Here is a 19,494-nt window from a genome sequence, read left to right on the forward strand (position 1 = left end):
CGCCCCGTACTGCCTGCACCCTACACTGCCCGCACCCCACACTGCCCACACCCCACACTGCCCACGCCCTGTACTGCCTGCACCCTACACTGCCCGCACCCCACACTGCCCACACCCCACACTGCTCGCGCCCCACACTGTCTGCACCCCACACTGCCGGCACACACCATCTGCCCACACCCCGCACTGCCTGCAGTGACTGTGCTTGGGCAGGTGGGCTGTGGCCTTCGTTCATGTGGTTCCCCGTGTCTCCACTCACCCACACAGCTTGCTTTTGTCATTTAGGAATCATGAAGTAGGGACGAAACCCCAATTGAACACACTGGCCACGACTTAAATATTTTAGAAATGTATCTTCTATGTCGGGGAGCTCTGGTGAAATGGTCCAGTGGGAGGAACACTGTTAACCAAAGGTAGTGCCTCTCTCTCAAATCCACCAGGGGCTCCCCAGGAGGAAGGGGGTGTCAAGCTGATCACAGTTTACAGCCTCCGAAAGCCTGCTGGGGCTGGTTCTGACTCAACGGTGGGGAGTGATCTCCTGTCATTAAAACAGGCTTGCACCAGAGAGGGACCAGCATCCCCCCCGCCGCCCCCGCTTCTGCACCAAAACAAAACTCAGAAAACCGAACGTCCTTTCTTTGTGGTGAGTCTGATTCGCAGTAACCCCACTGGACTGCCCAGAACTGCCCCTGGGGTTTCCAAGGCCATCCATTTAGGCAGGAAAATGACTCGTCCACTTCTTAAGTCTCTGCCACACAATAAGGAATGGGTCCAGAATTGGAGGGGGGGGGGGCTTCAGGGTATTTCTAAGTGGAGACCAGGCAGAGAAAAAGCAAGCTCTTAGAAAGTAAAGCTCTACAAGGAAGTCAGAGTGCACGGGTGAACACTGTCCCCAGTCTCTGTTTAGGGAGCTCTGGTGGCTCAGCGTGAAGCGACTGTGCTACCAACATAAAGGTACACAGTTCGAGTGCACCAGCTGCTCTTTGCAGACGGTTGGGCAACTTCCTCCCATGCGATTTCCTGCCTCTGAAGACCTGCTGGACGGTCAGCTATGAGTCGGTTGAAGCTTGATGATTCTCAACAAGAATCTCAGCGAGGAAGGGGGGCTGTGCCTATGCCCCTGAACAAGTCAGCATAGTGGGAGAGGGGAGACGGGAGAGGAGGAGGGGGCCCTGGGCATGAGCTGAGCCTGTGAGCCCAGACAGACACATGTCATTGTCCACAAACGGCCAGCTCCCAGACTAGCTGGTGCCCTTCCTGTGACACAAAGCACAATGCTTCATCTCTGGACAGAGTAGAGATGGAGCAAAACACCAGCTCAGGCCAATCTCATTGGTGTTGAGTCTACTGTAACCCACAGCGACTGTCCACCAGCTTTCTGAGACTGTAAGTCTCGCTTGGAGCTGTTGGCAGATTTAAACAGCTCAACAAATAACACATAGGCCACCAGGGCTCCAACAGACGGAGAAAGGGAAGGGGCTGGGTAGTTTAGAGGACCCCAACACAGTGGAGTAGAGGTGACATGGGCAGAGTGGGAGGGCAGAGGGACACTTGCTGTAGGGCCCTGGAGAAATTGTGAGCTCCCACCTCCTCCCCCAGGACAGGGCTCCCCAGGACACAAAGAGCCGTGGCCTTGCTCCTGTCCTGTCCAGAGAGATCCTTTCCAAGTCTAGGAACATCCAGGTCCAGCCACTGGCTCCCAGCCTAGAAGGAGGCCTTCACTGCGACACCCCCTCCAGGGGCTTCCTGCTCTACCCAAGGGAGCCCAGGTCAGGCTGGACATGTTGGCTGCTGGCCCAAGCAGTGTCCTGCAGGCCTGTCTCTGCTGCCGGCCAGGGAGCCCCAGCCCAGTGCGCCTCCTGACACCTCTGACCCATCTCTGCAGTTCTAAGTGCTCATCACCTCAGAGTTGCCAACCAACCCGAGGTGCCCAGTGTGGAACAGGAGGACCCCACACTCTGCAGGACCTGGCCTGTGCCCACTGCCTACCTGTGTTAAATGAGTGGCAGACTTGGAGAGAGAGAGAAAAAAAAAAATCCACCCAACTACAGCTGCTACCAGTTTGAAATGAAAGATAGCTCAGTCAAGTCCTGAAGGAGTCTTAGTAGCACTGTGGTTAGAGCATTCCACTGCTGATCAAAAGGTCATCAGTTCAAACCCGCCTGCCCCTCTAAGGGGAAAAGAGGAGGCAGTCCACTTCCCTGAAGAGTCTCAGCATCGGAGACCCGCTGGGAAGTCCACCCCACCCCAGGGTCCTGAGACTCACACTAACTCAACGGCAGGGAGTTTGGCTTGGACTTGGACCGGTTCTGAAAGCCCCCATTCAGAACCTGGTGTAGACCCTCGAGAGACCCATGCATGGGAGTCCCTGCAGCTATACATGCAGGGAATTACAACGGAAAAGACAAGAGCCTGTGAATGGGAAGAGGCCTGGGCACTAATGGCAGTGACAGTCTGGGTCTGACAGTGAGACCCACCAGGGAGGGGTCAGCGAGGCAGCTGACATGCTGTTTAAGACCACCCAGGGTTAATAGGTAACATTTCACACACACTTGAAAAGTTAATCTTCACATTTACAATCATAACCCCCCCCAACAAAACCCAAAGCAAACAAACAGAACCCCACAAAGTGCCCAAGCCCACAAGCTGGTCATGCAGGGGCACACCTCCCATGCCCCCACCTCCGACCCGCTCACGGCTGCCCCTTCAGAGATGCATGCGATCCCGACCAGACTGCTGAAGAGCAATGCAGGCACGCCTCGGCCACGTCGCGGGTTCACTTCCAGACACCATAATGTAGCCCGCGACATGACCAAGAGGAGCAAGAAGGTTTGGTTTCTCGTTTGCAGAGAAAAGTTTCAGATACACTCTACTGCCGTCTGCATGACGCAAAAGAGTGAAATGCATTTGACCAAAAAATCACCAAAACCAGACAGAGAAGTGTGGAGTGAGCACGACGTTGAGAAAACGGCACCCCAGACTGCTCCAGGCAGAGGGGTCCCAAACCTTTGATTCTTCAAAAATGTAACCTGTGGCGCGTGGTAAGACGAGGTATGCCTGCACGCTGAGCTCTCCAGACTCCATGGAACAATCACAGGAAACCTTCCCACTTGATCCCAGGTTTACGGTTGTTGTATATTTGTTTGTTTTGGGGGGCCTTGGAACAAACCGAGTAGCAGGGACTACAGACGGGGAAGGAGGTGGGGGTGTGATGGGGGAGACAGGGCTGGGGCAGACTCACCACGGGGCTGGCGCGGGCCGAGCTGGCCCTGGAGGAGGCACGGGAGCTGGAGTTGAGGTAGCCGCTGTACTCCGAGGGCTGTACGGGGGCCCCCCGCAGCACGGGACGCGGACAGAAACAAAGGACAGGTCAGTGAGGGCGGACGGCAGGAGACACCCGGCTGGGGCCAGTTAGTCACACGTGTGCAGGGAAGGACAGGAGGGTTAGATAAGAACAGGAATCCCCTTAGGACGAGGCTGTGCCCAGCACATGCCCACAGAAATGCCCACCAGGCCAGAACACAGGGGAGCTGGGGTCCTCACAGCACAGAAAGTGAACACACAGTGGGGTCACACCTCGTGTGTACACAGAAGACGACCCCTAGTGACAGGAATCTGAGCTGCTTCCCAACCCAGGGACTGAGGACAGACAACTGTCACCAGTGCAAAACTTTCTCACGGTAGATTTAAGGTTGAGGCATTGATATGTATGCTTAAAAAAACCAAACATTAAACCCTTGATTTTGTCTTTAATCATTCGCCATAGTATAACCTTGTCTGTAACTATGTATGTATCTGTAACTATGTATGTATCTGTAACTATGTATCTGTAACCATGTATCTATCTATCCACATGTCTACTCAACCACCCATCACTCACCCCTTCTCTCACCCACTCTGACCCCGTTATGTTCCCACCTTTCCACCCCATCTTCCGTCAGTCCGTACATTCTCCCTTCTGGAAAAGGCTAACCCCACCACTGCAGGTATGTGCCCGCGTGGACTCTAGTGTTGATCTGTAGTCACTTAGTTTCAGTCCTTAGGACACCTCATGCTATTTTATGAAAATCCTAACTTTTCTCTGAGTAAAGGCGTAGGGCAGAGCAGTCAAGTTTGACCTGAACGGGACGCACATAGCAGCCTCCCTGCCTCACCCTGTGATCAGTGGACATGGACCCTGCAGGCATTGTCTTCAATGCAGGTACAGGGGGCTGTGTGCACCACTAGGGCCAGTCTCAGCTTCTGGACAATTTCCTGCCCTAAGGACAGTCTCCCCTACTCCCTGCCCCACAACCCCACACTGGGATGTTCGGTCTCAATGTTAGATCCTAAACACTAGCAAGTGGAAACCCTCAAAGGCAGGAGAGGCTTTGAGGCGAAGGTGAGGAGCTTCCCCAAACCCAATTTGTCTCTGTGTTTCTTTCTTACTTATAACTGCAGGTACTGCAGGTGCACGCACACCGCAGGTGAGACGTGGGGCCGTGTCGGCAGGCATGGGATTACATTCTAAGCCTTTGTGGTTCAAATTCAAGCTGAACTCCTGACATCAGCCCTGGATGGGACAGGACTCTCACGGGGTTGTGATACCAGGCAGGAGGCATTCAGGCCTTTCTGGGCGAGGCCTGAGAATGATGTGATCAACTGGAGTTGGCACTGGGGATGAAAGGGCAGAAGCAGAAACGTCCCCTCCTGTGGAGGGCTCCATTGTGTGGACATGAACATTCTGTGTCACTCAATGCTTGGAGAAGGACATCATGCTCGGAAGGGTGGAGGGACAGTGCGGGAGAGGAAGACCCCAGATGAGATGGATAGATACAATGACTGGGGCAATGGGGGTAGGTGTGTTGGAGTCAGTGAGACTGACTCAGGACAGGGCAGGCTTCAGAGTTGATGTACACAGGGTCACTATGGGTCACAGGAAACTTGACGGCACACAACAACAATAACAACAACTTGCTTGGTTTAGGGGTAGAGGCTCTGCGAGCTCACCTCCACCAGGTCCCCCAACTCCCAGCCAGTGGTGCTCAGGTGCAGAGTGCCACCAGTGCGGTGGGGCCCAGGGACTCCTGGGAGGGGTGCTGGTCCCCCCTCAGGGCTCAGGGTGTCCAGGTTAAGCCAGCAGCACTTGCTGAGGCCTTGGAGGTGGACGTGTTCCCTCGGGCAGCCCTGGTCTGCCCCACAGGACCACCACTAGTGGGAATCGGCCTGATAGAGGCTTGGTTTAGAATCTTTATGGAAGCAGAGAGCAGCCAGGCTTCTATTCCGTGGCGCTGCAGGGTGTGGTCACTCTCAGGGCACATGTGCTGACCAGGCTCCTGTTGACTAACGATGGTGTGAGGTCAGCTTGTAGTGCTGCCCTGTGACAGAGCGAAGTGGCCCCACAGGGAGTCTAGGCTGACCCCTTCTCTAGAGCTGAGGACCAGGACTTTGTCCCTGGAGGCTGGTGGGTGGGTTTGAACCATCACCCCTCTGCACAGCACCTGGGCACGTAACTACTGTACCACTCAAGTTCCTACTGACCACCTATCTAATGCCCTGGACAACCCTGCTCTCTTAGGGAATTGTCCGTGGCCCGTCTGGTTAAAGCAAGCCTTAGTGATGACCCAGCCACCACGTCACCGACTGGTTCTCACACGAGTCACGCACAAGCCCCCCACAGCCCACAAACAACAGCCAGGCCAGAGGAGTACTGATCGGAAGGGCCTCCACTCTGTCAGCCATGCAATGGAGAATTAACAGTGGCTTAACTGCCATTGTTGTTACTAGGTGCTGTCAAGTCGACTACGACTCATAGTGCCCTGCAAACAAGTCTGAACCCTGCCCTATCCTGTGTCGTCCACGCCATCTCTCACACCACTGTTTCATCAGATGCCCACAAAACTACATCTATGACAAACTTAATTACTTGTTACATATACCAGGCAGAAAGTCTCCCTGGTAACAAGAACTGCAGGTCAGGCTGCCTTAGCTGGGGAGGACTGCTCACGAGGAATCATGAGTGGAGGGAAAAAATGATAAATGACTAACATCAAATCACTCTGCAGTCAAAGAATTTCCAAAGGAAAATCACCAGAGTGCTCAGTGAACCCTTACACTGAGTGTGGGCTCGATGCCAGATTGGGAGGGGGCTATGAATGTAGGCTTGTGTCTGCTGAAGCTGCCTCTGGGAGCCTTGACCTGGACTGAGGGTCCCCGCCCACAATGGACAGTCACCTCCCATACCTGGAACAGTGTCATCACACACCCGGGCCATGCAGGGGACAGGAGAGGACAGAGGACCACAGAGACACAGAAACCGCCTTACAGCATGGGAGCCGGAGGCACTGACACGCCGAGCGCCCCCAAGGCTGCTCTCATCTGGCACCAAAGCCTAGGAGGAAAGCCCACCATCAGGACCGATGTCGAGTCAGGACAGATGCCTGAGGCAGGACAGGCCCTGTGGCCTCCTGTCTCCGAGTCCCTAGGAAGCCCTGGAAATATAAGCTGAGGAAGATGAGCATGACCTGAAACAGTCCATAAAAGGCATGCGGGCAGGCTCAGGGCAGACAGCACTGCAGAGCAAAACACGGAGGGGCTGGGGAGAGAGAGAAAGAGACTGAGAGAGGGATCAGTGGAGACAGAAACAGAGACACAAATAGAGATACCATTTGACCCAGCAATTCCACTACTGGGAATATACCCCAAAGAGACCATAACCAACATCCAAGCAGATATATGCACACCCATGTTTATCATGGCTTTGTTCACAATAGCAAGGAGTTGGAAACAACCCAAGTGCCCATCAACAAACAATTGGATAGAGAATCTCTGGTATATTCACATAGTGGAATATTACGCTGCATTGAAAAACAAGGAACTCATGCAACATTATTCAAAATGGGTGACCCTGGAGGACATTATGCTGAGTGAAGTATCTCAGTCACAAAAGGACAAATACTGCATGGTGCCACTGTTGTAAAAGAGGACTGACCTCAGGGTTGGGGGGAGACTGAGAAAGATGGGTTCAATAATGTATACTGCATTGAAACAGATGAGGAAGAAAACTGTTTAAAAGGGATATGTGATTAGGTATTACTGTCATGACAGGAGTCCAGAGCGAAGGCTGCATAGTGGAGAGGACCTGGGAAGGGTTTGTAAAACAACAGAAGAATTTGTCTTTTACTTTTCCAAGAGGAGGGTGTACTGGGGGGAGGGTTGGGCGGGGAGAAAAGCACAACAATGAATGAATGGAAATCCAAAGTCTCTGTAAATTTTCATTGAAATTAATAATAAATTAAAAAAATGAAACAGAGACAGAGAGAGGGATCAGTGGAGAGAGACAGAGAGACAAAGAAAGACAGAGGGAGAAGGAAAGGTGGAGGGAGAGAAACGGGGGGGGGCAAGACAGAGACAGACAGAGAGGGAAAACGTGGAGATGACTGCCTTCCACAGGGTCTGCTCTGAGCCCCCATCTCTCTAGAGGAGAGAGCAGAAGAGTCTCAGTGTTTCTAACGCTGACATCTTTCTGGAAGCAGGCAGCTCCTTTTTCTTCAGGGAGGAGGTGCTGGGGGTTTCAATATTTTGGTTTATATCTGAATGCTTAACCACTGCATCACCAGGCTGCTCTCAGCAGACGTCAGAGATACAGGTGGATCGAGACGTGGGGGAAGGGGAGAAGAGGTTTCCTTCCTGTCAACGGCATGCAATCCGATCTCCAACGGCTCGCTTACAATGGTTATTCGGAAAAATGGTCCTTGCTAAATAAAAATTTATGAATCCAGATTGTTAAGGAGGCAGGCAAACCCGGAATTTTGTCATGTCATCCTTGGACCTGGTTAGACCCCCACTGCAATATGAAGGAAATGGAGTAAAGGATGAAATCGCAGGCACGATGCCTGGACGGTGTTCCTAATCCTCTGGACACTGGCAAGCAGAACGCAGAGAGGCTGATGGAGTCGGCAGCCCAACACAGCTGCTCGCCGGGAGCGGGCTGGCCTGACCTCACGGAGGGAGCCGGGCTCCTCTGTCCCCTGGGGAGTCATGTCTCCGAGCGTGCCATCAGGCTGCAGCCCAGCGCCGTGTTAGAGATGTGCAGTCACTGCTTCAGTGAACCGTGTCTCCCATACAGCATGAACCTCTGTATTCAATGCCCCCTTTTCTCTCTCCGACCCCCTGCTGTCCCTGGAGTCCGTTTTGGCTCCTGGTGCAGCCTCTGTGTCTCAAACAGGAACTGCTCCTTGCAGTTTCCCAGGTGCAGTGCCTTACATGTTGGGCTGCTAGCCAAAAAGGTCAGTGGTTCGAATCCACCTGACATCACGTGGGAGAAGGATGGCCAGCCTTCTTTCACATAGATAAAAGCCTCAGAAGCCCAGTGTAGGGCTGCCCTGAGGTGGGATCCAATCAACTGTGGCTCTGTTGTAAATCTTTACAGAAGCAGATCTCCAGGCCTCTCCAGGGGGCTCGATGCCCCAACTTATAGGCTAGCAATAACTGCCAATCGCTGGGGCCACGTGGCTCCCTAAGGTAAACCACACACTGCCACCAGCTGCTTCCTGCTGGACAGTCCCCAGCACGTGTCTCCCCGGGGACCTGAGCACACAGTTCCTTGCTGTGATTGGAGGAGCCACAGTGTAGCCATGGACGGTGGAGGAAGTGGACCCAGAGGTAGCTGGGCCCTGCATACTCTGGGAGAGAGGAACTCACCACCCAGGGGCTCTGGAGACAAGGAGGGCCCCAGGGAGGGGGAGTAGGAGCCTGTGTGTGCAGGGGGCGTGCATGGGGGGGGGTGTGCGCAGGGGAGCATGGGCAGGGTGTCATGCAAGGCAGTGTGGGGTTACACACACACACACACACACACACACCCGCTGGCTGCTGGAGGGTCTGCACAGGTAGGAGAGCTGGAAAAGGAAAGCAAAGGGCAGGTTTTAGGAGAAATGAAGAAACAGCGACAAATGGCAGGATCACAAGCCACTGGGATGGTGTTGCTTATCCTGAGGGTTTCAGGTCGGAGCAGGAGCTGGGTGCAGGCTCGGGTTTGCTGTGGGCCTGCTGGGCAAGTCTGCGCTCACAGGAACCGTCCCCAGCAGCTTTGAGATGGGTAACGCTGTGGTCATTTCCTTCCAGGCCACGGCAGGCGGGAGAGCCGCACAGTGGCTGAGCCGAAGGAGGAGTCTGTGAGTCACGGGGACACACTCACACTCCCGGGTCCGCAGGGTTCAGACAGACACACACACAGACCAGCCTGACCAGGGACACACACACACTCCTGGGTCAGCAGTGTTCAGACAGACCATGGACCAGCCTGACTAGTGGCCATGGAGATGGAGCCTGATGCCCACACGCTGCAGAGCAGGATGTCCACGTGTTTCCAGTGGTTGTTAGAAGAGTCTGGCTTTTCTTCCAAGGCACCTCTCAGTGGGTGGGTGCCCACTGTCAACGTCTCACCTAGCGGCCGACAGCTGGCACTCTGTGCCGCCAGGACTCCGGGTAAGGTCCATGGGGTGTCACTGCACTTCCCCAGGCTCTGCGCACTCATTTCTAGTTAAGGTCCCCAGTGAAGAATGAAGACACGGTAGGGGACAGTGGCAGGTCAGCTCAGTGGTCAGGGCTGAGTCTGCACGCAGTCTCCAGGCCTGACTGCACCCTGGATGGGACAGTATCAGTGACCACGGTATCAGAGGCCAACTCACACAAAACCAAACCCACTGCTGCTGAGTGCACCCCAACTCACAGCAATACGACAAGACATAGCAGACTTCCCACAGGGTCCCCACGGCTGTCGTCGTCCGGAAGCAGATGCCACATGTTTCTCCCAAAGAGAACCACAGATCGGTTATGAGCGAGGGCTTCAGCCACTGCATCACCAGGGATCCTTCGCATGTCAGAAGAGGCCACTCCCCCCAGATCAGGACACCCAGGCTCAAGGAGCCAGACGGGAGCCAAGTGAGGGGCCACACAACACAGGAGATGCCTCAGGCTCTACAATACACCCCTTTGGCCGTGGAACGTGGACTTCCTGGCATCAGAACGAGGCTGTGGCCCTCAGCCATAAACCCCCGCCCCAACCATAGGACACTGCACTGGGGACAGGGAAGCTGGAGGGGTGGGTGAGCAGGGACGGAGTAGCCAGGTGGCACTGCAGGCTCCCAGACATTTCCTGCACACATTTCCACGAGGAAAAGAAACACACAAAACAAATGCACCCTGAACGAGAACTACTGCTGGAAAAGGAGGGGCCCCAGAGACCGGTGCTGAGCACTCAAAACACGTTTCACCATCAAAGAAGCCCAGTTGGCAGCAGCTCATGGGCCCTTCCCTGCCTGTCTCCCGGCCTAGGGCCCAGGTCGCTCTAACTGGTTTTTAAGAGCTGAGGCAGGTCTTAAGACCTAGTTTAAACTAGGCAGAGAAAAGCCCTGTGTTTGGCCTCACTGTTGACACACAGGAGGTTGGAATGTCCCCGTACTTTCCATCAACAATTAAAGCAGCTCTGAGAAGAGAGAGGCAGGGGGCCAGGACCCAGACCCGGCTTCCACAGTGGGGGACAGTGTGGAGTTAAGACCGTTAGCCACCAGGCCGGGGTCCCAGCAGGACAGCCTCTGCAATCTGAGATGGGGCAGGGGTGGGACCAAAACATCCCAACAGTGAAGGCCAGGCCACGCCGGGTGTCCAGTCACCTGCAGCTTCCTGCCGGCCAGCTCTGCCCACGCGGCCAGCTTGCTTGGCCCCTCACCTGCCCCACAGCAGAGGAGTTCACTTGTTCCCCGTTACTCTAGAGGCTCACTTCTGTTCCATCCTCTTCTGGTCATTTCTGGGGGGACCCACCTGCCCCACATCTGGGTCCCTGAGTGGTCTAGGAGCCCCTACCTCACCTCTCCTCATTTCTTTGTGACCCCCAGCCCTCCTCTCAGGGTCAAAGCACCTAGTCACTGAGGTTAGCCCAGGCTGGCTGACTTACCTGCAGAGAACAATTACACACACACACACACACACACACACACACACACACACACACACACACACCCCTGCCCCGTCCCATCAATGATTCCACTTCTAGGCCTGGCCGGTATCTGTTTCTCTCAGCCTGCAGCCCTTGCTACGGCAGCAGAGCCTCTTTGCAAACTGGCCATCCCAACAGGGATGGACATCAGTTAGCAAGTGATTCCCTGCTGTCCAGCTGTGGCCGCTCAGCTCCACGCCACCCTCCCGCAGGTCACTGAGGCTGTAAATCCATACAAGAGGAGCCTGACTGCCCATCCTTCTCCCAGGAAGTGGCTGAGGGAATCGAACCACTGGCCTTTGGGTAGCAGTCCAGCTAGGGTAAGCACAGGCTTCCTTGTGCTTATCACAGTGAACAATTGCTTGTTTTTTCCTCACCATGTCCCAGGTTCTGTTTTGTGGTCTGGCTGGCACCCCTCCCAACTCCTCAGAGCCTATGAATCCAAGAATCCAAGTTGCCTCTGCACCCAGAAACTCTGGCAGTTCACCCACAAGTTGGCATGTTCGTACAGCAGAACAGTACAATTGAGATGATTCATGTTCATCACTGCAGCAAAATGAAACAAATTATCTGTCCAAATGAAAACGAGGGACCAGTATGCCAGGCACACCCGAGCTGGCGGGGGGCTTCCTGAGTCACTGCTGCTGACGAGCATCGCATGTTTCTCACTGCGGCTGACAAATGAGAGCGTGCTCACCTTGCTCTGCGGGTAATTCACCCCTGCCTGTTGCCATGGAGACGAGCTCCCTGTCTGCGGGAGGAGCTGAGCCCTCGCCAGGGTGCCAGGCAGCAGTACCAGCCCCAGAGCCTTCCCATTACGCAGAAAAGCTGCCCTTGGCCACAGGAGGAAATGGCATTTGAGAGATATTATGGATTTTGATCTGACTTGATTCTCACGCCAATTTTAGTCCTCCTCCCTGAGAAAATGCCCCAGACCTTCATTTGCCTCCCAAGTACTTGTTTCCACAAGGGAAGAAGTGTAAGGCTTTCTTATTTGAACTCTGATGACTGTACCCACAAAGATACATGCTTTCACAGGCGTGGCTGAACACTCCAACTCACACCCCGGCTACACAGTCGGAGAGGGGAGCCAGCGTGAGCGGGACGATGCGTGGTCATCACTGCCCACAATGAGAACGAGTGATGGGGTCAAAAGAACAGGTGGAAGAGAGATGGGTGGAAAAGAGAGACAAAAGTCAAGAAACACACACACACTCTGACATATACACTCACACACGTACTACCACATGCGTGCACACAATCTCATACATAGACACTCACACACATGCGCTCTCACACACACAGTCTCACGCATACACACACACGCTCATACTCTCATGAGCACACACACACTCTGACACATACACTCTCTCACTCACACACTATCACATGCGCACACAAACTATCGCACACACTCTCACACATACACACACTGTCTCGTACACACACACACACACACACACACACACACACACACGCACGCTACAGGACCTGCCGTTGCTGAAGACAGAGCATCAAAGACAGAAATGGGGACCAACCAGCTTCTCGTCCCTGGAAGATGACAAAGTGGACACTCGGCCGTCACCGCTGAAGCTGGAATTCTGGGCACCAGAGAAGAAGACACATGTAAGTGGCAGGCACTCATGTCTCCACAAGCACCACTGCCCACTCAAAACGCAGTTCCTGGACAATGCGGCGAGGCAGCAGAACCCCACGGGCATTAGCCCTGTGGGAACCCTGTGTCTCCGCCCCGGACAGCGAAGCCCACCACACTGCCGTTCATCTCCATCTCCGCGATGCCATGTGGCCTGCCCAGGGCTGCCCTTACTATCTCACACCTCTGCTAGTGTGTTATGTGTAGAGATGCTGACAGAAAGGTTGGTGGTTCAAAGCCACCAGACACAAGAGAGGAAGGTGAACAGTCACATCCCGGAAAGGTCAATGCCTCAGAAATCTGACAAGGATGGCCGTTAGCAGGTACAAACCAGACAGCAGGTTATTGGCAGGTACTGGTGATTACTGGGTGACTCTCAGCCCACAGTGCCCACAGCTGCCTGGGTGGAGTCTGCTTCACTGCATACCTGCTTTTAAAAGCACAAACCCCAAACAAGGCAGAGCCAGCTGCTGCGGGCTCAGTGGCACCCTGTGCGTCACAGCAGAGTCCTAAGTGGCTCTGGGCCCTCTTGGCCTCAAGTCTTCCCAGAAGCAGAGTCCCAGCCCCAGTGGGGCTGCTGGGTGGGTCCAAACCACTGAGGCTTCGCTTTGATTAGCACTTGTGCTCACACTATTTGCATCACCAGGGTAAACTGACATGCCTTCTTGAGCAAATAACCCCACACCAGATTGTGACCGCAGTGACCCTGTCGAGCAGAGCTGTCCCACAAGTTTTCCAGGCTGTCACTGTTTCAGAAGCGGCTGGTGGAGTTGAACGACCAACTGTTAGTCAGTGTTTAACCACTGCAGGCAGGACTCCTTGAACACGTCCACTTAGGGCAACAGAGTGATCAAAGAGTTCCTCGGTTGTTCTTGATCTTTTCTTTTTAAACTTAGAGATTATCTCTATCGCTCTCTCACATGAACGCCTAACAGACACACACACACACAGAGTCAGAGAGAGACAGAGAGAGATCACCAATAACACAGGGAACAAAGCAAAGCAACAACATCTCTACTGCTTTATAAAGCACTGCACCATCTGATTTTGTGCCAGGAAAAGCCCCGTACTGACCCTGCCAGATCTTCGGCTCAGGGGCTGCGATCCACAGAACTCACCATCGTAACCATTTGTCTGTTTCAATGAAGGAGAGAAGAGAGGTCGTCAGCACGCAGGACGGCACAGGGAGAGAGAGACCAGGGAGGAGGGCAGAGAACACACAGAATATTCTTGGCAGAGCTAAGACCACTGCTACCCCACGGTGACCCTGGAGGACAGAGGCGAACTGCCCCACGGGGTCCCAAGGCCATCACCCTCACAGGCAGATGGCCATGTCCCTCTCCTGTACAGCGGCCAGTGGCCAACCATTTTACCCAGAGCACCAGCAGGGCTTCAGACAGCAGCTGGGCCGTGCAAATCCTGTCGTTAGCTGCACAGGAGATTCTGGCTCAGGGCGGCCCTGCATGCTACACAGCAGAGAGGCCTCACAGCACGTTCTTGACCGTCAGATGTGCAGACACAGGTCTCCAGGTCTTTTCTTCTGCTGGGTCAAACCACGAACCTTATTCGTCAGCCATGGTGTCCCCAAGAGCCTTGTGCAAATCCTGGTGGCTGCAAGCTGCCAGTGACGGCTATATAGCTGACACCAGGTGGAAGTGTGGCTCTCTCTGGGCTGCCCCAAGCTGCTGTCCTGCCCCCGGCTCTGTGTGATGCCCGTGTGCCAGCTGACCAGAAGTCGGGGCGACATACCTGGTGCGATGGGTGTAAGCCTAGTAGCCTCAGCTGACGACCTTCCAGTTCTCAGTTCTTGGTAGGTCTGTGGTGATCACTGCCCATGAGGAATGTGAATTCTAAAGATTCAGAACCAGTCCCTGCTCAATCCATAATTCAATATAAATGTTTATACTGGAAGAAGAATATAAATATTTATACTGGAAGAAGGCTAATCACAGGCTTTGTCTTCTGCAGTATTTTCTCTAAACAGGATTTAATTAGTCCACAAACAGAATTACCGTAGTGGTATTAGTCATCTAGTCTTCCTACTTCCTTTGTCTTTGAAAATGAGATGTGAGCACATCTTTAATGACTCAATTCTCTGTTCTTTAGAACAGGAAAGCACCAGCGGTATGTGTCTGTGTACGTGTCCACCTCTCTTCTCTCCTCAGCCCCAGACCATGTCCCCGCTATGCCAATGTGGGGGTTCCCCAAAGCTCTCTAGTTCATCCACCCAGACACTTCTGATGATTCCTAACACAAGTGGTTAAGCACCAGAGATGCAATCAGATCTCCAGATGGGCACGGGCAGAGTGGACGAGCAGGGGACCAGGTGGAAGCAGGTCTCTGGAGTCATGGATGAGGTCTAATTCCAGCCTGTCACATGACCTGGAGCCAGTCACTGATTGCACTTGAACTTTCAACAGCAGGTATCTACTTTGGAAGAAGTCATTGGTGCTTTCAAAGGCCACTGTGAGGATGGAATGAGAGTCAAACGAGTGTCCAAGGCACCCTGGCCGAGCCCTCTTGAAGTCTGAGACGGTCGGTCAGCAGAGGACAGAGGGAAGGAAGAGGCAGCCCTCACTGGGCGTCATTCCTTTGCTCGCCTCCACGGAACAGGAAAAGCCACTCCACAAGCTTCGTGGCACATCTACCCTGCTCGGTTGGAATGGAATTCCACACAGGGAAGAGCTTTCTAGAAAACGTGGTCTTGAAACCATGGCCTCTCACTGACCTTCATAAACACTGTCAACTTTGTTCTCTTACAAAACATTTTATGTGTTGGGTTTGGATGGGTGGAGGCGTCTTTATATGGTGTAACAGGAAGGAGAGTTGGAAATGAATAATACCAGAGCGAAACACCCATCACCCACCCACCAACACCGCCTGAGACAGCTCTCTGAGGACACCTAGCTTCACACCCGGTTTTTCTCAGCAACCCTTACTGTGCACATTAAACGGTACGCATGCAACATGCTCTCCTGGCTACACGACAGCATTTCTCAGTGGGTGGGCTGCAGAACCCGGGGCTCACGGCTGGCTCCCCGACCAGGAACCCAGAGGACCTGGGCATGTTAAGGTGCACAGGGCACATGCGTTTTGACAAGCGTCCAAGGTGTGTCATGTGTAGAACAACACTGAGAAATACCACCGAGAGCCAGGAAATATTCACAGGTGACATGCTCAAATAAACTTCCTTCCCAAACCAGCCCTCCCAGAGGCGCATAGTCAGGCAGCCCTGATCCCATGAGTGACGACACACAGAAACCATTATCATCTCAGAACAGTCACATGAAATCTGTCTACACACATCAACCTCTAACCGGCACAGCACTGTCTGTCAGTTTGCTTTACTGAGGTAACTTGTGGGTTGCTGTGAGGCTGAAAGCGATGCCACAAATGTGTCAAATGCCACAAGAGTCATCCATGGTGACAGGTTTTAGGAGAGCTCCTAGATTAGGACAGACTAGGAAGAAGGGTTGGCCATCCAGTTCTTACACAGCAGGCTTCTGAAAACACTATGAACAGTAGAGGAATACAGAGAGTTAGAGTATTAGAGGCAGAGATCACACTGGAAGGCAATCAAAGTGATGCACTGAGTGGCACAATGGGCTCTGGTGTGTCAGGGAGTGCATGGACGGACAGGACAGAACAGGGTTAAGATCTGTTCACAGGGTCACTAGAACTCACACTTGACTCTACGGCACCTAACACCACCACGACCACACACATAAAAAGTGGAACTGCTTTTAACAGATAGTAGAGGTGGGGAACCAGAGAAGTGGGTTTTGATAGGGAAGAGTTAATAAGCTCAGAGTGATTCAACACCCGACGTACCCCATTTCATCTTTTTTTGACCTCAGGCTACGGAGAAGCACTGACAGGCTACACTGGGCAGGGAGTCAATTTCATCTTAAAACAGAATAACGATTTTTTTTAAAAAAAGAGACATTAAAAAAAATGTACACTAACCAGAAAATGTCTGTCGTCATGGCTATACAAGAAATACAGTCATTCTACGCAGAACAAGACTGAAACACGACTGATGCTGAGCTTAAGACGAAAGGTAAAGAATCTAGAAGGGTGTTGCTAATAAATTTAATGATTTGAAAGAAGAGGAGAGCTGCTAGAGTTTGTTATGTGGGGCCATTGAATCAGTTCCGACTCACAGCAGCCCCACATACAAGAGAAAGGAAACCTCAAGTGGGGTCCCACAGCCACTGCTGGGCGTGAGCTCACTGCTGCAGTCACTGTCAGTCCACCTTGTCCCGACAAGGCCCTTCTGCGTCAGTGTGACTGCTCAAATGCTGCGTGCGTATGAATGACGGTGATGTTGGATGAGGAACACTTGCTGAATCTGGTCACAGGTCTCCGTTCTTCCATCTCTCGATGGCTCGTCTGAACCTCGCCAGGCTGAGACAGCTTCACCTGCCAGCGTGTCTATCTCTCAGCCAGGCCTCAGCCTCGGCTTCTGGGGTTCCCATTTGTGTGTGGGTGCAGCAGCCCCACTAGTGACCCAAGAGGACTGAGCATGCCGTCACTATCACAAGGAAGGCCCCGCACCATCGCCTTCAGGGGGAGAGGGCACTTGCCACACAAACTTACTGAACACATTTTAAAAGAAATGGAATAATGAAGCACAAAATATTTTTGAGCAAAGTCCTTAATTTGAAGATACTTTCTGGTGTTATAATGACAAATCTGTCTTGGAAGAAATGCAGCCAGAATGTTCCTTGGAAGCAAGGATGGGGAGACTGTGTGATGGGGTCGGTGCCCGGAGGACACCGTGCCTGGTAAGGTGGAGAGCAGCAGAGCCTCTCAAGGAGCTGGAGTGGCGCAGTGGCTGCAGCAGTGGCCCCAGCACAGCAGAGCCTGTGAGCTCAGTGCAGGGCCGGGCAGGGTTCAGCCCTGTTGTATACGGTCACTATGGGAGACCAACTTGCAGGGCTCAATTATAACACCGTTACTTCAGCGTCGAGTTCCTTTAATACCAAACTCCACTTCCTGGGCGTTGTTAGGGGCCACTGAGTACAACTCATAGAGGCCCCATGGACAACAGACCTGAATCCTGTCCTCTCCTGTGCTGTCTTCAGATCACGCTGTTCTTCTTAGACTTTAACTTTGCAGAGATTCACCAAGCGTGAGGTCTGGAGACTTTCCTCGTGAGATAGAAAGGAGAGATTGCAGCATCTCGACCTAAGGCCTTCAGGTCTGGTCTGTAACTGGCATCTGCCAATGAGCACACTGAATGGACTGGGCTGGAGGAAAGGAGGGACCTGCCACCAAGCAAAACAACTTTGCTTTCTTCCTCAAAGAAACAATGGCTAATGTGTTTGGAATTCTTCATCTGATTTTATTCCTTGGAAGCAAGACTTTATCTTGTTCATCTCTCTAGCCACAGCTGCAAGCAATGAGCAGGGCTAAGGGTCAGTGCCCTGAAGCCACCAGGTGAGTGGGCGTGTGCACATGGTTATTCCAGAACCTTCTGTGGAGGCTGGAGTCTGTGAAGAGGGTGAGCCTTCCTGCCCACCCACACAGCCTCCAAGGTGAACACCCAGGCGGCTTATCTGTATTGTGAATGAAGATGTGCCCAGCATTTTAGAAAAACACACATCAGATAAGTGCAAAGAGCGATGCTGTTAGGTTAGCTGTTATCTGTCACACAAGGGGGTTAGCAACCACACATGCAGGCTTCTCAGCCCCTCTCACCCAGGCGAAGGCAGCCCCCAGCTCCACGTCAGCCTGGGACTGTGAGGATGGGGACAGGAGAGATGAGAGAGAGAGAGAAAGAGAGATGACAGCATGGTGAATCAGAGGCAAGACAGCACAAACCTAAGACAAACACAACGGCCCCGGGCTCCCCAGGCACAATGGTGCCTCCGTCAGGACTTGGCATCACCTGTGCGTCCACACTGAGAACACCAGCCCATCACCTGCCGAATGCCTTAACCAACCAGGTTAATGCCAGCTCCGGACACACACTGTTGTCATGCAGAAGGCTGGAGGCTGCCTGAGCAATTGTACAGACTCTAAAAGTTATGGTGGAGAAGACCCTTCACTGCTTACCCCTGAGTGACCCAAATGAGGGGAAGGTGCCATGGGGTGCAGATGCACCGAGAGGACCCCCCACAAACCAGGCAGCTAGACGATCCCTCCTTTTTTAAGGTTTATCATTATCGCCAAGTGAATGGGGTGGACTGTGCTTCGGGAAGCTAGGAGATGAGGGATTTCCATTCATATCACAACTTTACTAACTCAAGTCTTCTATCAAAATACAAGAGCCATCAAGATAGATCCACACAGAGAGGGAGGGGGGAGGGGTGAGAGGTGGGAGGTGAGGCGGGTGAGAGGGGAGAGGAGGGATGAAGGTCCTTTCATCACTGCTGTTCAGGCTGCCGCTTGAGCCTGGTCAGTGGGTCAAGGTCAGGATGAGGTGTCCCAGGTGTGGAGAGTGTACAAGCTCTGGTACCGAGAACTGTGACTCTGGGCAGCCCCCTCCCACCAGGGCTGCCTTTGCATCTACACAAATAACAGACTGAACCTCCTCTCCAGGGTCCACGTTCTCAAGCCCCTCGGTTCTTAAAGGGTCCACTCCTTTAGAAGCAAGAACAGTGAGACTTCATCTCACGCACTTTGAGCATCTGATCAGGATTGGCCAGTCTCGGGAGAAGTATGTCATGCTTGGTAAAGTAAACGGTCAGCACAGAAGACCCTCAGTGAGGTGGTGGGCTGTCCCTCAGTGAGGTGGGCTGTCCCTCAGTGAGGCGGTAGACTGACCCTCAGTGAGGTGGGCTGTCCCTCAGTGAGGTGTGCTGTCCCTCAGTGAGGTGGTGGACTGACACTCAGTGAGGTGGGCTGTCCCTCAGTGAGG

The 19,494-nt window shown here is 53.3% G+C and overlaps 1 protein-coding gene across 1 annotated transcript in view; it reads right to left on the minus strand.

The window, feature by feature from the left end:
* Positions 1 to 19,494, minus strand: part of LRRFIP1 (leucine rich repeat (in FLII) interacting protein 1) — a 159,300-nt gene that overhangs the window by 33,117 nt on the left and 106,689 nt on the right. Inside the window, exons 7-12 of the mRNA XM_006893515.1 lie at positions 18,333 to 18,371; positions 13,700 to 13,763; positions 9,424 to 9,445; positions 8,841 to 8,859; positions 6,305 to 6,370; positions 3,242 to 3,319 (exon numbers count right to left, since the gene is read on the minus strand). Of these exons, the coding sequence (XP_006893577.1) occupies positions 3,242 to 3,319; positions 6,305 to 6,370; positions 8,841 to 8,859; positions 9,424 to 9,445; positions 13,700 to 13,763; positions 18,333 to 18,371 (288 nt within the window). The remainder of the gene's footprint in view (positions 1 to 3,241; positions 3,320 to 6,304; positions 6,371 to 8,840; positions 8,860 to 9,423; positions 9,446 to 13,699; positions 13,764 to 18,332; positions 18,372 to 19,494) is intronic.

This window comes from Elephantulus edwardii, unplaced genomic scaffold (genome assembly GCF_000299155.1).
Source record: "Elephantulus edwardii isolate Elephantulus edwardi_28Jun2011 unplaced genomic scaffold, EleEdw1.0 scaffold00127, whole genome shotgun sequence".
Classification (NCBI taxonomy): domain Eukaryota; kingdom Metazoa; phylum Chordata; class Mammalia; order Macroscelidea; family Macroscelididae; genus Elephantulus; species Elephantulus edwardii.